This window comes from Clupea harengus, chromosome 14 (assembly GCF_900700415.2).
Source record: "Clupea harengus chromosome 14, Ch_v2.0.2, whole genome shotgun sequence".
In the NCBI taxonomy this organism is placed as follows: Eukaryota; Metazoa; Chordata; class Actinopteri; order Clupeiformes; family Clupeidae; genus Clupea; species Clupea harengus.
Genome location: NC_045165.1, coordinates 23,702,881 through 23,716,946, shown reverse-complemented (window position 1 = coordinate 23,716,946; position 14,066 = coordinate 23,702,881). Strand labels below are relative to the sequence as shown.

The 14,066-nt window shown below is 43.9% G+C and overlaps 1 protein-coding gene across 1 annotated transcript; it reads right to left on the bottom strand.

Annotated features, from left to right (window-relative positions):
* Positions 1–6,239: 6,239 nt before the first annotated feature.
* On the bottom strand, positions 6,240–9,369 carry sox11a (SRY-box transcription factor 11a). The gene has a single exon (XM_012824154.3). It carries the CDS (start codon positions 9,154–9,156, stop codon positions 8,080–8,082), a length of 1,077 nt encoding a protein of 358 aa, XP_012679608.1. The 5' UTR covers positions 9,157–9,369; the 3' UTR covers positions 6,240–8,079.
* Between the last annotated feature and the right edge of the window lie 4,697 nt (positions 9,370–14,066).

The following is a 14,066-nucleotide window of genomic DNA, read 5'->3' as shown; positions in this document are numbered from 1 at the left end:
CTCACTGACCATCTCTGCTTCATTTTCTTTCTTCCTTTCTTTTTTTATTTATTTATTTATTGAGCAATGATTTTGTGAACAGTAGACATTTCCAGCATAAATACCTAGCCTCTAAAACTGGGGTCTTTAGCTGAAAGCTCCCCTAACCTTATTTTACGGCTCAATCACACACCCAGTTCGATTTGTGCGAGGCTATTGGAACCACTATATAGGGCATAAAATGGGGTTAGGGAAATACAGATACACCACACACACACACACACACACACACTGACACCGAACAGCCCTACCCGCGAAAGCGAGTCACACAGGGGGAGGCGGGCACTGTTTCTCCACGATCCTGTCTGCGTCGCCTCTCCCTTGACAGAGACCCGTCTGCTGTCAGCGTGACCAGACGACATGTTATTTTCGTCCTGTCTGCGAGCCTCATGCAGCGGTGGAGGCAGGAGCAGTGGCGGCGGGGGGGGTGGGGGTGCTCTGGGGAGCCAATAAAATCATCTCGCAAGTCCTGCTCGGCGGAGATGGGAGTTCCCCACTGCGCTCTGAACTCCCGGAGATCCCAACAAATTTGCTTGTTTGTTTTGAGGAGATCTAGAAGGTGTCGCTGAGAGCACAGTGTATTTTTAATGAGTATTACATTTATCCATAATAGATATGGATCTACCATACTGCATATGAATTGTTCATGTCTGGTTGTGAATTATTTAATATAACAATACCTTAAAATATTCTTCATAAAATACCATGCTTGTATGTCTCTATGTATTCTCAAAGGCAAAGTGAATTTGGTGTGGAGAGTATCTGGCATTATGATGTCGTGGAGAAGAACATCTCATTAAAGCATGTACAATGGGATGCACAACGCTGGGACAAGCAGTAAATGGACTACCTGGCACTGACTATCTACCACTACCATCCCATGGTACAAGCTGAAAATCATTACTAGGTCTGTGTTGTCCAGTGAAGTGTGTCTTTTCTCCAGTATGTAATCAAAAGCATGTTTTAAAAAACTGCACAGCAATTGGAAAAGTGCCAGCGTGCATGTTTCCATGGCCATATCCTTGAATTATTCTCTGTTTCCTTGATAAGTATGTGGTTAGGGGAGCTATGGGCTATGTTGCCTTTTTAAAAACAAAAAAAGTTTCATGCGTAATGCAGGTGTGTATCTTTGATTAAAATAAAACATTTCAAAGATACCCCAAGGGATATGTTGGTCACAACAGACTCAGATGTAAATTAATCCCATATGACCCAATCTATAGACTTGCATATGGCCAGGCCTGCAAGGCCTCGAACAAGATAATCCACGTTTTATCTTTTCACGTAAACATTTCTTAAATCTTTCCAGCAACATTATGGCTTTCAGGACACACAAGCAAATGCAATATTTAATCAGGAAGGGGACCCTGGCAAGGGATACTAGTTAGGGACAGCAAAATGGTCAGAATGGGGATTTCAGGTCCATTAAAAACCTTGTCGCATTGCATTCATTAAAACCGGCCCCTTGTAGTAACCCAGGGCTTCTGCAAAGCCCCCCGGAGGACGCAGCGCGCTAATTATTTACTGAAGCAGCAGAGTCTCTTTTGAATGGGACCCCGTGCTGATGCGAGCCATGAGGGGTTGCCCTAATAGGGTAACCTGGGCAACATCTGAACCAAGGTAGAAAAGGAAGGGTGGGGTGGGGGGGGATGCACACACAAGAGGATTACAATGGTGACTGTGCTGAGTGAGAGGGCCTGGAGAAGGGGGCCCTGTAGTGCTGAACAGGAGTGGGAGGGGCGGGCGGCAGAGGCACAGCTCAGTATTAGATTACAGATGCATATGAAAGGCCAAGTGGCTGTGGCTGGGTTGGCCAAAATTACATACCCTAAAGCCGCTGATCTTAACTGCCCCGGTAAGGCCTGAGTGGAGGTCTAAAGGAGGCTGATGGGGGTGGTTGGGGGGAGGATTTTTTTGTGTTGTTATCAGTTGTTTGATAGAGAGGGGTGAGGAGGAGAGGGAGGGGTGTGGTTGCCATGAGTAGGGAGCTTGCACTCATTTATACCCCTTGCAAAGAAGCAGTTAGCATTTCTGCTGAATGGGTGTGATTTTTAGGATGGGGGAGCCTCGGCTGTCTCTCTTGGCAAATATAATTTCAAGTGAGGACTTGTGAGGTGCCATCTTCCACCATATTGAGTAACAAAGGGCCTGGTTGAGGCTTTGAGGGAGGAAAGATTAAAAAAAATTGAAAATGAGGAAAATACCCAAATCCATGCATCTTGGCTGCTGACCAAACAGACTTTTACTGGTGGATAAAAAACATATTGAGGAATGCTGAGGGGGCTAAATGCCAATATTCCTCTCTATTTGATCAAGGAAGGTAGATTATAGGTGGATTTTAGATGTTTTTTTGTAGCTTTGAAGCAGTTGATGGACTGAGCATAGACTTAAAAACCCAACAGCTTCAGCAAACCAGATTCGGAATTCTGGACTGGATTAAAGCCTTAGAGTCTCATCACAGCTGTATGTTATGGTACATGCTGTACCATACTGTGATGGGACTAAAACGAGGATAACGTGTGAGAAGAGACTCTAAAGGCATTTAATGACAAACAGAAAGATATCCACAGTTAAACAGATTAGTTTGACCACTTGACACATCTTAATCTGTGTATACAGATGATTGCAGATTTTACTGGCGCTTTCTGTGACTCATCTGCTTTTTGAGGGTCCTGGGAGTACTACATGAGTGAAACTCACATAGTAAAGCCATCGGCGAATTCCTGAGGTCTTGAATAATCCTTTCAGCTCTGTTGTCCTCTGGGCCCAAGATGCTTAGAGTCCAGCATCACAATGGTGAAATATCTCCCAGAGATACCCCTGTTGCTAACACAAGGCCTACTCACAGAGTCTTACAGCAACATGAGGGGGTTTCAGTTCCTGCCATAAAGGCCTCAACATTTTATTCAGATGAATTGACCTTTCTGTTTAGATCGTTTGTCATTTTTCTAATTTCTTCAGCAATATCAGTTGATTTGGATCATTAAGTGGTGTCAAACAGATCTTTATTGTAGTAGGTGTTTATAGGATACTACCTCTTGGCCCAAACAGACTGGTGGATCTCCGGTGACAGAGTTGTAAGTGGATCACACCGGAGGAGGATGGCCCCAGAGACATCAGAGTTGGGGCTGCTTCATTTCTGGACCTGTCACCTTAAATCCAGCTTAACCCATGTTTACATTGAGTGAATTTCCGTGTGTGTGTGGAAAGGTGCTGGAACACCATAGGGGAATTAGGCCTTCAACACCACCACCCCCACCCACCCAACACACACACACACAAACACACACACACACACACACACACACACACACACACACACACACACACACACACACACAAACACACATGTGTGGGGATGGTAAATATCACTGAAGCAGATGGGGCTGGTGCACTCTCTGCCTCTCGTCGAAAGGGCAACAAATGGATACCCATCAACAGCAAGAATTGCCTCAGGCCACAACAAAGACATAGTCTAGTTATGAGGAGAATTTGACTAGCAAATTTGCTGTGTGCCGATTGAGACACATATACATACTCAAACATGCTCGCTGAGAGAGAGAGATTTCATTTACATTTTGAAGTACAATTGGAGTACAACTACACAATTGTCGTATAGTGGAATGATTTCTTTGTGTTGATTTTCTACATAAGCCTGTTTGCTAATCCTGCTTACACATCAGAGTGTGGCAGCTGATTCCATATTTCTTATCTTAGTCCGTTCTAAACATTCCCTGTCCCTGTGGAGACTATGCCTTATATTTATCCGTCTGCTAGTCTGGCAAACACATTTATAAAAATGGAAAGCGCCTCCCCACCCCCCTCCAATGCACTGCAGTCTGAGTGTCTTTTGAGACGTGCCTCAGTTCAACAAGACATTAAGGCCACAGTGGGCCACTCGTAGGGCTCGTGGCTGCTCTTAAGTGAAAATGGGTATATGAGATTTGAATGAAAATTAATCATGGCACTTACATCCCCCCCATGCCATAAACCACATCCCGTGACCTTGCGTGACAGAAAAGGCGATTCCTCAGCAATACCCATGACAGAGAGGCTCCTGAACATGAGATAGCTAGAGTATTTAAGAGTCCCATACGCAGTCCACCAGGAGAGCGGGAAGGTCTGTTATTGCTGTGGGGACAAACTGCCTAAAGAAAGAGCAGATAAGAAATCTGCATGTCACTGCTTCAACACAAACTCACCCCCCCCCCCCCCCCCCGCTTCTGTTTGGTTTTATTCTTAAGAAAGGACCTGTGTTGCTTTGAGGCCTTGCGACGGGGAAGGATGCATTGTTCTTCCCCCGGCAGTGTTAGTCAGCTCCCCAAAGAATGAGACATGCCCGCGTGGCCCAGTGGGGTGTTGTCAAACTCTGATCTAATGCACTGTGCCACTCCAGACGGCAAGCAGCACACTGAACAGATCTGCATCGCAGAAAAATCAAAACACAAGCCCATCGCCTGGGTCCACACGCAGAGACGAATATAATTGCAGCCCCGCCATGCCTTTTTTCTTCAAGGGTGAGGATGTGCGTTGCCGTGGCCCTATCTGATGTCCGCTTTAACTAAGCTGAGGATCTGGAAATTGTCCACAGCCATAGGTTCCTTTTGCAGGAACCTTTGAAAGGAGGTGCCACGTATGGCATTTGGCTGTGACATGCCGTGGTGATATGAATGATTTAAGAGCTCAAGGGACTGGAAATTACTTTCTTTTGTCACCACTGTTTCCCCCTGCTGGATTTTGTTGATGGTATCTCATTGGGAGTCTCCCGTGCTGTCTGCATTTCCATTTATTCATGCAGGAAATCGGGGGGAAATTTCAATGGGTCACTAATTTCATTTGACTGTATTCCTGTGGCATTAGGCCACTACCGATGTTTCAGAGAAGGACAAAATCAATGTGCAGATTTAACTGGGACTCAACCAGATTGCATTAGTAATGTTGACCAGTGGGCTTTGTAAAGTAATAGCCAGATGAATGTTTTGTAACAAAACTGCAAATAGGCCTTGTGAAATCTAAACCAGAGCGTTAATGCACAGCAGACATCCATCCTACTGTTAGCCTTAAGTAATAAATCAATTGATCCAAAGCATGATTTGTTGTACAAAAATATTTTGCAGTGGATTAATGATTTTCATATGATGATAAATACACATGCACACTAATGCATTCTACTTTTGGTATTAAGGATGTCTAAGTTGGAGTAATAATAATAGTAGTAATAGCAGTAGCAGTAGGTGTAGTAGCAGTAGGTGTAGTAATAGCAGTAGTTGTAGTAATAGCAGTAGTAGTAATAGTAGTAGTTGTAGTAATAGCAGTAGTAGTAGTTGTAATAGTAGTAGTAGTTGTAGTAGTAGCAGGAGGTGAGTGTTGTAGCTTAGTGTTTTGCAAATGCATGTACAAGTCTAAGGCTTATCTTTTTTCTTATTAAATTCTCATTTCGGTCTTGACATTTTAATTAATGTTATGGTTTGTAAGTTTGATGGCGTCTACTCTATTATCAGTCATTTACTTGTCATCAGCACAGTATTTGAGATGCAAACTGTTTGTGTACTTAATGTCCTCCAAAGATTTAGTCAAACACAAAGCATGGAGGCCAACCAGGAATCAGCCTAACTGGATACTTGTGTGCAGATGCAAAGTAAGTATAGTTTGTTTAAATGCCCGTGGCAGTAAGATTATGCAAGAATTCTCCATTTGTTTTTCTGTTCTGTAAGAGAACATCAAAAAACAACACCAAGCTAGACTCTCATCCCTTTGGTGGAAGACTGACATCAAAATCATCTTTTGATAACATAAAATTAATATATCCCTGCAATGAACTCGCCTCTAAAAGCTCATGGAAACCAGTTCACCCCTGTGAGGCTGATTGAGTCAGATTTGAAACCCAAACGCAATGCTCAACAGCAGCTTTAGAGAGCCCATGCTGTGAGCTCACTCCCTATTCAAACTGGCCATAGAAACCCACCAATCAGATTGCAGGCTTTACGAGGGGCGCAAAATTTGATCTCTTAAAGCAACGGCACCCTGACAGGGAAAGCTCAGCCAAGAAGCAACACAAACAGGAATACTGAGTAGAACACTGCTGTCAATGTGAACATTGTAAACAACCTAATGTTGCCTTGTCTAACAAAACAGAAATACATCAAACAGTTCACATTTAGTGCAAAGTAACAATCTTATGGAGGGTCATGACTGTCTTGTTGCTTCATAAAAAATGTTTATTGGCCCTGCATGCACTGTTCTAATATATTACAATTGAAATCATGGAGAAATCATTTGAGATCATAAAACAAATGCCACTTAAATCCCACATAAGACAGGTGTGCCCATTGTGAATATGACTATCCATACAAGCACTGGTTTTTAAAACTTAGACTGGCCATCATGTTGACTTTCATTCAGAAATTGAAAGAACAGTGGATGGTGGTATGTATTTGTTTATTAAAGGATGAGTCAAAGGTTCACACTTGGAATGTGAGGTAACTACTGCCATGTCCTTGAAACATGTCGCTGGCATATAGTAGTAGGTCATATTCCAAACTATGTATTCAAAACAGACTTCATATGTAAGACCCACATAAAAATAAACAAAATCTGTTCAAGTGCAAGAAATAAAATACAGGTTTATGGTTTGTTTGTTTGTTTGTTGGTTTTTTAGAAAAGAAGGCAGTCTTTAAGTTCAAAATAAAACGTTCCATTTTATGAAACAAGAGTGTGGAATGTACTTTTTTGCTTGAAAATAATCTGCAGGACCACCCACATTTAATACTTGCCTATTTTGGCACTTTATTTGGGGTCAATTTCTCTCCATTTTGTTTGAAAGTATCCAATGTCCAGCCTTGGGGGTCAGATTGAGATAGAAACTGGGTTATTCTCCTCAGTAATGCATCACACCAGACGGCCATATTTATACATTTTTCTATCAGTTCCAGCTGATTTATTTATTTTGCCAAGACAGACTTCAGCATCATGACAGTTAATGATGTTAACAGAGCACAAGTCTGTTGATCCATCATTTGCTACAAAAAAATGTAGATGGTCTGCATTTTAAGAGTAAATATATTGCACAAAAATGAGGGGGGGAAACAGTATGTGCCATAAAAAAGTAACCAAAAGGAAAATAAAAAAATCCAGTTTCACACCTGCGATCTGGGACCCATCCACATATCACGAGTATGATATACATAAACTCCTAACTTTACTATATTACAGTACATATACAATCTTGAAACTAGTACCAGCACTGAGGTTTGCCTTCCCTCCCAATGCCATATCTTCTACAAATACTCAACAAATCTGATCTACAACTGTACAAAACCTAGCTTAAAATCACAAGGCATTTTAATGCAAGTTTTAATTTAACTTAATCCTTGAAACCAGGACTCCCTTGCATGCTAAAACAAATGATAAAGGGAAGAAGTGCCTGAAACTCACTGAACGCACAGTAAGAACATTCCCTTTCAACTGTACAAAAATATGCCTGAAAATAGTTTGCTTTTCATTTAAAAAGATGAGGTCTGTTATGTATCAAAATGTTTCCTCCAACACCTGTACTCTGGAGAGGTTTTAGGCTGCTTATTTTCAAACCACTAGGTAAACATAATCAGTTACAAAAATGAAACGTTTGCGGCATTTAGAAATGACATAAAACCGTTTTGAAGTAACATCCTGAACAGTGTCAGTTCACAGATTTGTTTTGAATCAGTCCACAGTCTTACGTTTTCAGCTCCCTGCAGTTTTAAGAGGGTAAGATGCATAGAAGTTCTCAGATTTTCCCTTTGTGGTCCGTTTTAGTTGAACAGTAATTGTAGACCTACAGAAAAAATCCATAAAACCCTGTCATGCTGCCAGAAAAACGTCTGCAGACTTTTTTTCCTTTTTTGCTACAGTACCAGCTTCATAAGCATCTAATTCATCAAACCTCACCTCGCCTCCTCCCCACACCCCTAGATAGACCACGGAAAAGGGCAGGGTAAGAAACAACTTGTACAGGACATATAATTTCTTTTCTTCCTCTGTTATTACTTGGGATCTTTCAATTTAGTATGTGAACACCAAGTCCGAAAAGTTCGCTTCCAGCCAGTCCCCTGCTATCATCTCGCTGAGTTCTGGCGTACAATAGTCTGGAAATTCAAAGTGAGAGCCCAGGCTACCCTCACTGAAAGAGTCCAAATCTTTATCCACCAAGGAGAGAGAGAGATTTCCTGAATTTTGATTCCCCAGCTCGGAGCTTGGAGCAGAGGGGGCGAAATTTAAACTGAAGTCAAAAAGCAAGTCGTCCGCGTCTTCACTCGAGCTGGAAGATGTGGAAACTGACCTAGATGATGCTGGTGAAACTGAAGCAGGGTACATTGTGCTCTGCTTGGTAATGTTCTTGAAATTGTAAAACATTCTGTTGGGTGCCGCGTTCCTCACTTCATCGTACATGCTTGTCCCCTCGGACTCGGCGGATGAACTCAAAGTTGGGCTAGCGGGAACTTTTGCTACATTGTACGGCCTCATCTGCTCCTCGTCCTCCTGCTTAATCCGGACCCGAAAATCGTCTTCGGAGTCGTCGTCATCGTCGTCATCAGTGAGTTCATGTTTTACAGTCTTGGAAACTTTTAAGTTCTTAAATACATAGTCATCTCCATAGACATGGGATGATTTGGAGCTGGTCTTACTCTTAGGTTTAGAGCATTTCTTACTGACGGTCTTGGATATTTTGTTGCAAGGTTTTTCCGGAGATGCTGATGTTTTTGAACTGTCGAGCTTTGGTTTTTTCTTAGGTCTATATTTGTAATCTGGATAATCAGCCATGTGTTTCAGCCGGAGTCTTTCGGCTTCCCTGATGAAGGGGATCTTTTCACTGTCCTTCAGCGCTTTCCAACGCTTTCCCAGTCTCTTGGAGATTTCGGCGTTATGCATGTCCGGTGACTGTTCCATAATCTTTCTCCGCTCAATTTTTGACCAAACCATGAAAGCGTTCATGGGTCTCTTAATGTGTCCAGTTGCGGTCTTGCACCAGTCTGGGTTAATCGATACGGGACTGCAAGCCATGAATTCATTTTCCTCAGTGTCGGTAGCTTCCCTGGACATGCCACTCTCCGCCTCGCTGTTCTCCGTTTGCTGCACCATGGTCCCTTTTTAAGTCTTATCTGCCACAGTCGCTGCAATGTCTGTCAGCCCTCTGCCGAGGGTCTCTTGCTAGTTTTTCACCTTTACGTCCTTACACAGTGTATCTCAAGCTCTTCACTCTTACCAGACTTCCAAACTGCCTTCTTAACTAGTTCTTGGCGTTTTCATGTCGGTTACGTCATTCGTAAGGATCCAATCACGTCCTCTGCACTCCGCCCAGCAGCCTCTGAACCGTCCCATAAGCCTTCCTCTGCTCTTATTGGAGCTCGGATTTGTAGGTGGGTCGTGGTACAAGGGTGTCTGAAGCCACGCTGAGCCAGACACGCTCATCAGACATACAGACCTTGCGTAGACTAGGTGATAAAGTTGGGAAGACGTAATGCAGTAGCCTTCTATGGTGAAATCGTCAAGTTTAAAAACGTTAAGAAATAGCAAATATAAACTCAAAGTGCAGGATATCAGGCGTTCTCACAGGCGCGTGGAAATACATCACGTCATTTAGTCTAGTGTTTTTTTTCTGAATAGGATACTGAAGGTGGCGCTTGGACACTGTTGCTGCGTGTGTTGTCTGCATCTACAGCAATACTGCTGTTCCGGCTCAAATTAACATTAGATTGTGGACTCAGTGGTGGAGGCAAAACCTAATGTTAACAAACGCGATCATCACCTGCAGCCAGTCTGTTTAAAAACCCTGCGTTTTTTAATGTAACATTTATATCCATTTGCCTGTCATAGTACATATTTCTATTGATATCAGCACACTGAGTGAAGGAATACAATTTCAGATAGGTGTGGTTTTCTTGCAGCTCTCTGGGAACATTACCATGTATATCATGTGTTTTCCAACAACGTCTGTGGAACTCATCAACGCCTCTCTGAGTCAATGTAAACATATCTCTTTTTGCCTTGAGAACAAATGTTTCTGCTGGGACAGGGCTGCAGGATATCCAGTGGACCCACTGTGGCTTTCTGCTGAATCGTTTAGATCTGCCTTTACTGCTCCTGCAAGAGCATGTGTGAGTGCACCCAGACCCACGGCAACATTAGGATTAGCTGCAAAAGGGGGTCCCGGCTGAGTTTCCTGTGTCAAGAGACCATCTCCCCCAACCCAGCCTTGCAGCGCCATAAGCCTCTGTGCAGCAGCCAGCGTGTCTATTGGAGACTGTGTGTTTGATAAGGCTCTCTGTTCTCTCTCTCTCTCTCTCTACTTTTTTTTTTCCTTTTTGTCCCCTAGGGGGCAATCACTTACCCTTTTGAAGCCCTCCCCCCACCCCTTCCCCTGGACACATCTTATGAAGTGTCACTGCCGCCCCCAAGACGGAAAAAGTCTTTGCCTTTTCCATCTTCAGACCAGCAGCAGGGATCTGTGCACTGGGCCGGTGGTTCTGTTCAAACGCTCCAGATCTGCGTGGGATGGCTTTGAGAAAATGAGGTTTGGCGTAATTAGCAGTGGTTTACTGCTAGGTCTCAAAAGGTTTACTTTTGAAATACACAAACATGAATCTTTTGTGTGTGTATGCCAGACAAGGTGTTTATCTTAAAGTCTGTGTTCATGGGCTTTATGTTTAAACTGGAACTATAAAAAAAAAAACACCTTCCTGTTCCCATCAAGCCTACCAGCGTGAAAAAAGTGCATGTTTTAAAACATCTTATGTTGATGTATGCAGCACAACAACAACAACAATCTCAACTATTTCTAAATGAGAGTTTCTGGAAGAACATAACATAACACACACAGACACTGGTCAATTCACTGTCCCCGATCACTAGTCTCGTTTACACCAGCTCAAAGGGGATATGGGGAGAGGTAATTAATGGCCCCCCGTTTCTCCCTTGCCTGCTGCCCAGCCTGTGTTGCATCAGGTCTGTGATGGATTCACGCGGCGCATGAATCACAGCGGCGTCTTGAGGACACTCTGGTAGGGGCTGCTGTACTCCTCATTAGCATGGCTCATTATTGGCTGGGAATGAGGTGAGAGTGTCAGCCAATGCGGAGGTATGAGTCATGCCAGCGGGGGAGGGGTCCGCTGTGGCTGAGGAGGAATCCAAGATGCCCTCTCCTCTCTTCTCCACACACACACACACCCATCCATACGCACACGCACACGCACACACACACTCACACTTGCATAACAACAACCTCAACAACTGCAGCTGGCATGCACACACACACACACCACCGCCACCAGAAATGCATGAGTCAACAGAAAGACGAGCTTCTATTACATGCGTATTTGCATTTGCATCTTAATAATGCGTGCATGCCATTGCTCTCATAGCACCCCTCGAAATCCGATAGGGGAATAAACGTGTTAAGAGGCAGACTCCCGAAGCTCAGCTGAACTAAATCTGCAAGGGGAGAACATTCAAATGTAGGTATAGGAATCTGCTTTTAAGTTTGTTTTTCCTCTACCCCACACTGCAAAAAGGAGACAATGGCTCCATTCACTGGCACGGTGTGTGGTGTGTTGAATCAGGGTGTTTTTTTTTTTTAAATAACACTGAAAGGGATTTTTACATACAAATATCCCCCCCCCCCCCACTTGCTTATCTGCAGGCTCCCTGGAGCAGCTGCTACTCACAAAGGAGCAGTGGAGCATTGGATCAATACTCAGCCAGGCTAGGGGCTATCTGATGCTCAGAGTGTTGGGATTCATCTCTTCTGCATAGCCTGGAGACAGGTGTGCCTCTTTTCTGACTTCCATCTGATAGGCCAACAAAGGCGAAGGAAGGAAAGCCGTGGTGGTTGTGCACACAAACACACACACACACACACACACACACGCACACACACACACACACACACACACACACACAAAGGTCACAAATGAAGTTTTCACCTGACAGACATTCCTGAATGTTTGGTTCTCTTCAAGGGCCATGTTTATTGCAGTGACTGAGCTCTTGCATGACAATGCAGTCGAATCATTCAGTGGTAATCTGAGCACGTGTGGGCCCAAGGTGGAATGACGATCTGTGAAGTGGATGGGTTCTCAGCGTGTCTGCTTCAGATGCTGCTCTCATGACAGGAGGCCCTGTGGTCTTTAAATCCCTACACTGAGATACAGAGCAGACACAGAGAATTACATTCGTATGCAATTAAGGAAGTATCCCACAAATAATGCTTCTTTGTATTAAATGTATGTACTTGTCTTTATATATACAAGTGGTTGTCTTTTATATACTACCATGGGCTGACATCATAAAGAATGTATTGTTTGCTTAGGAAATGTACCCTTCTTACACATTTTATTCAGTACTAATACTTAAATGAATACAATTCTTGATTTACATTTGTTTGAAGTCTTCGTGCTCTGGGAAATCCAGCTGTATCCCAAGAATAGAAATGTTATTTTTTAGTGAGTTGGTATAAGTCTGCCTAAAAAACAGATTGACTACTTCTAAAGCACCTCTCAGAGACTGTGGTCATTTCCTTTGCCACACTGAAGCCAGCCATTTCCTCTGTGTGAATTCCGAGTCAGTTCCTGCTCTTCACACTTGAGTGTTTGGTCTTAAGAGTCGGTGAATTTGCCATGTTATTGCTTAACATTCTCAACTCAATGCAAATGCCTCTCCAGGGGTGTCGGATTCTTTGTTGACCTCCATAATGTTTCCAGTCTCTCAAGGTCTGATGCTTAGCAGATACTTGATACTGGAGTATCTTGTCTTGAATGTAAACAGCTGACGCTCAGTACTCTCTGGAATGTTTGTCACATACACACTTGCACTCATGCACACACACACACGCACACACACACACACACACACACACACACACCCAACAACAACAACAAACACAATCAAGGGCCCAGATTGCATCCTGTGCTTGTGTCCACTCCCTCAAGGGTTTTAGGCTTTTCAACTCCAATCTGGCCATGCAAAAACACTACAAGCAGGCAACTCAGTGGCAAGCATAAACTGTAGTTTTAAACGACGCGTAGAATGGAAAACATACCCCCCCCCCCCAAAAAAAAAGAAGGCCATAAAGACTTGTGGAAACTGAGGCTGCTGTATCGTGAAAAAGCCACTGGAATTTACTGAGAAAACATGTCAAGGTTCCTGTTTCAGCTCACAGCCCCCTCCTTTCATTTCCACCTCTTGGTTCGGGCAGCGGAGAGTGCAGTAAAAGCCGCAGCAGTAACAGTGAGGTCACCGCGACATGCTCTCTCTCTCTCTCTCCCTCTCTCTCTCTCTCTCTCTCCGAGGATGGAGCCTCGTGGCGTTTCACCTGTTGTTTCTCCTCAGGCAAACGTTCTGAAGCCTCTCTCTCTAATTGTACCCCCACACTGAAACAACATTTTCACTGGACACGGACCCCCTATATTTGTGTACACACTGTCCTGACCTAATAAACACGTATTCAGCCCCCTGAGGGCATCTGGGCTGCTGTAATGAGGCTGTGTTTAGTCTAGGGGCTGGGACAAATGCTGATAAATTGCAGTGCTATAGGTGAACTTCCCTCAACGCACAGCGAAGCACTCCAAGTTTGGCTGACTTTCAGTTTCGGCAAAGGGTGCAAGAGAGAAAGAGAGAGAGAGAGAGAGAGAGAGAGAGAAAGAAAAAGAAAGAGAGAGAGTGGAGACACATAGACTGAGAACGAAACAGGGAGAGAGATAGACTTCACTTCAGATAATAACTTCACCTACTTCCGAGGCAAACACTGTAAACTACATACTTGGCCAATCAAGAGCGTTAGGCTGGGGGTGGGGGGTTGGTGTGTGCGTGCGTGTGTGTGTGTGTGTGTGTGTTATATAAAAGCTCTATCAAAGAGCCGGTTTGCAAGACGTTAGTGTTTAGTCTGAGGGTCTGCCGAGTGTAGCGCGCACGGGCATGTCCTCTCCCTGACAAGCCTCTGCTTAGGATGAGGTATGAGGCAGGCCTGAGCTGTAGCTGCTGCGTGTGGAAGAGAG

Excerpts from the sequence above, each read along its gene's own strand:
- sox11a (XM_012824154.3), bottom strand. The coding sequence starts at position 9,156 with ATGGTGCAGCAAACGGAGAACAGCGAGGCGGAGAGTGGCATGTCCAGG.